Here is a 2,509-nt window from a genome sequence, read left to right as displayed (position 1 = left end):
ACTACCTGCTTCAGCGGGGTAAAATTTACACTTGACGGTGGTAAAGCCTGTAGAAACACGTCTATAAGTCACTGATGCTACAAATATAATCAAAGTACATGAGAAAATAGTTATTGACTAATATTTCAGTTGGTCAACTGATTTTGAGAGAATTCAGACAGTTTTGGTACATAAACACCACATCACAACATGAAGAAGCAACCACCATGTTTCCTTTGATACCAACAAGCTTCAAAACATAGTGATGCACTGATGTGTTAACGATTCTAAAGAGATCACATTATGATGCAAGGTTAGGCTATATTCGGGAACGGAATTCACATCCATGAATCCACAACGACAGATCAATTCAGTAAAACATTTTCTTACGCCTCACATTTATAATGATGAAGTAAGATGTGAGGTAACAATAATAATATTCCATTACATCACAAGGAAGAAAAACTAAGTTTTATTTGAAATTTTATGCAGTTTTTTGCAGAAGGCCCCTCCAAGAAAGCCCATGCCACAGCTGGATGTTTAATCACAAAAACCGACATACCCAAGTAACAAATTCCTTTTTGAAAGGGCACAAGGTAGCTTCAAACTTAGCACCCAAATGTATTTCTACTATTAAATTCGTGAGTTGTCTATTAAGAGTACAATAAAATTTTCCTCGTTATATAATTTAATAGGTACCAACCTCATAGGTGAAAGGTCCTTTCAATGTATCCAGATCATGAGTGCCAATAGCAACAAGCGTTCTTCTCCTGAAAAATCGATGACGAAGATGAAAACAAAGCAACTGAAAATCGATTCTTAAGTTAATGGTGCAGTCAGGTGAGAAGACCGAAACCTATAACATAAAGATAAGCATGCAACCCAATAAAGAAAGAAACCACCAAAAGGTGAAAATCTAAGGTAATCCAACACAATCCCGAAACTTATATGAAAGCTAGCAACATAAAGAGAGTAAGACCAAGGAAGATATTACTATATTTAGAATACACATGCAACTTCAAGCAAACAAAGCAAGGAGAAAAGGGCCAGCACTTAAACTCACTCAAGCAAACAAATCAGTGAGTCAAACCACATTACCTACAAATGTTTTGGTGAAGCTTGTCTTGGAGATCAATAAAGCTGTTGTATCTTGCTTTATCAAAAGTAATACCTCTCAACACGGCACAGACAATGTATGGACGAATCTGAGATGTCTGCAATAATTCAATAAACCATAAGAACTTAAGAGGCATCACATTTTCAGCTCAGCAAAAAATGACCAAGCTCAATCGTTTTTCCTTAGGGAAAAAGAAGAAAAAATAAAAAATAGAAAAGGACTAATTCATGCATAACATAACATAATAACTACCTCAGGCTTAACATGCATTTTGAGCATTGCATCTTTACTAACATCTGCCAATTTGTAAGTGGGGATCTGCTGCCACTCACAGAATACTCGAAGGGCCTGTGCAAGCCCTTCAAGGCACAACAAATCATATCTGAACAATAGCCCCAAAAATTAAATACACAAAAGCAAGTTATCACCAATTCTCAACTTCATGAATTAATTATTAATGAACAATTACAATCAACACTCTTGAGTAAAAACCTTTTCTTTTCTTCAAATTTGTTATGATATATACCTATTGGCGGGAACTTCAATTTTGTAGATAACTTCTTCATCCTCGTCAACATCTTCTTCTGCTTCCAAATGCTTCTCTTTCCTCACAATCGCCTTCTCCGTCGTCTGATACAATCACACTGTTCATCAGATTACCATATTCATCACTAAAAAATCCAAAATTAACTCATAAAAAAAAGAAAACGACGCATTGCTCAAAGCTCCTTACGACGTCATCCAGCTCGATCCCAAAGCTGAAGCACAAGTCTTCGAATTCCTCTTGCGCTGGAAAAAAAAGTGTCAGCGCGAATGCGAGCTATGATTTGAAAAAAAAATAAAAAGTAGTTTTTTTGTCAAAATGGAGGCTCACTGTAGGTTCTTCCTAGAGCCGCAAACAGGCGATCCCGCCCCACACTGATGGTAGGCATTCTTACTTCCTAGTTCTCACTTCTTACTCTGCAAATGCGATGAGATGCCACACTCCTAGTCCTCGACGTAGACGAATCCCAAAAACACCGTGTGTTTAGGTTTTCCTTATATGGGCCGGGTCATGCCATCTCGGCCCATTGGGCCCTTGTTTATGGGCTTCGGTTAATCTCGTCTCGTTAATCAGTAAAAAAAAAAAGATCGTTAGTCGGCCAGAATCCTCTGCTTTGGTTGTTCACTGGAATTTAGTAGCAATGGTGGGGATTCAATCAGAAGCCTTCAGTCTGTCATTGGAGAGCCAGAAGATCGGAAATTATCCTCAAGCTGTTGTCCTCAGAAGCAGGGTTCTCTTGGTTTGTTCCCCTTCGCCGGCGCGCAGAATCAACCGCCGGAGTCTCCGAAGCGTCATGCGTCATGCGTCATGCGAGCAGCAGGAGGGAGAGGCGATGAGGCGCAACTTACGGGTAGTTTCGGCCTTTCAGG

General features: G+C 39.2%; 1 protein-coding gene across 3 annotated transcripts in view; it reads right to left on the bottom strand.

The window, feature by feature from the left end:
• LOC107635080 (phenylalanine--tRNA ligase beta subunit, cytoplasmic) overlaps positions 1–2,503 on the bottom strand; it is a 9,011-nt gene extending 6,508 nt beyond the window's left edge. For 2 of the 3 annotated variants that reach the window (XM_016338442.2, XM_016338450.2), the window contains exons 1-7: positions 1,971–2,502; positions 1,830–1,885; positions 1,623–1,726; positions 1,349–1,478; positions 1,078–1,193; positions 683–749; positions 6–47 (exon numbers count right to left, since the gene is read on the bottom strand). In XM_016338442.2, the coding sequence (XP_016193928.1) occupies positions 6–47; positions 683–749; positions 1,078–1,193; positions 1,349–1,478; positions 1,623–1,726; positions 1,830–1,885; positions 1,971–2,028 (573 nt within the window). In that variant the 5' untranslated portion in view covers positions 2,029–2,502. Of the gene's footprint in view, positions 1–5; positions 48–682; positions 750–1,077; positions 1,194–1,348; positions 1,479–1,622; positions 1,741–1,829; positions 1,886–1,970 lie in introns of all 3 variants that reach the window. The other variant, XM_016338460.2, reaches the window with a different exon arrangement.

This window comes from Arachis ipaensis, chromosome B01 (assembly GCF_000816755.2).
Source record: "Arachis ipaensis cultivar K30076 chromosome B01, Araip1.1, whole genome shotgun sequence".
Lineage (NCBI taxonomy): Eukaryota > Viridiplantae > Streptophyta > Magnoliopsida > Fabales > Fabaceae > Arachis > Arachis ipaensis.
This window is presented reverse-complemented; position numbering and strand designations above follow the sequence as displayed.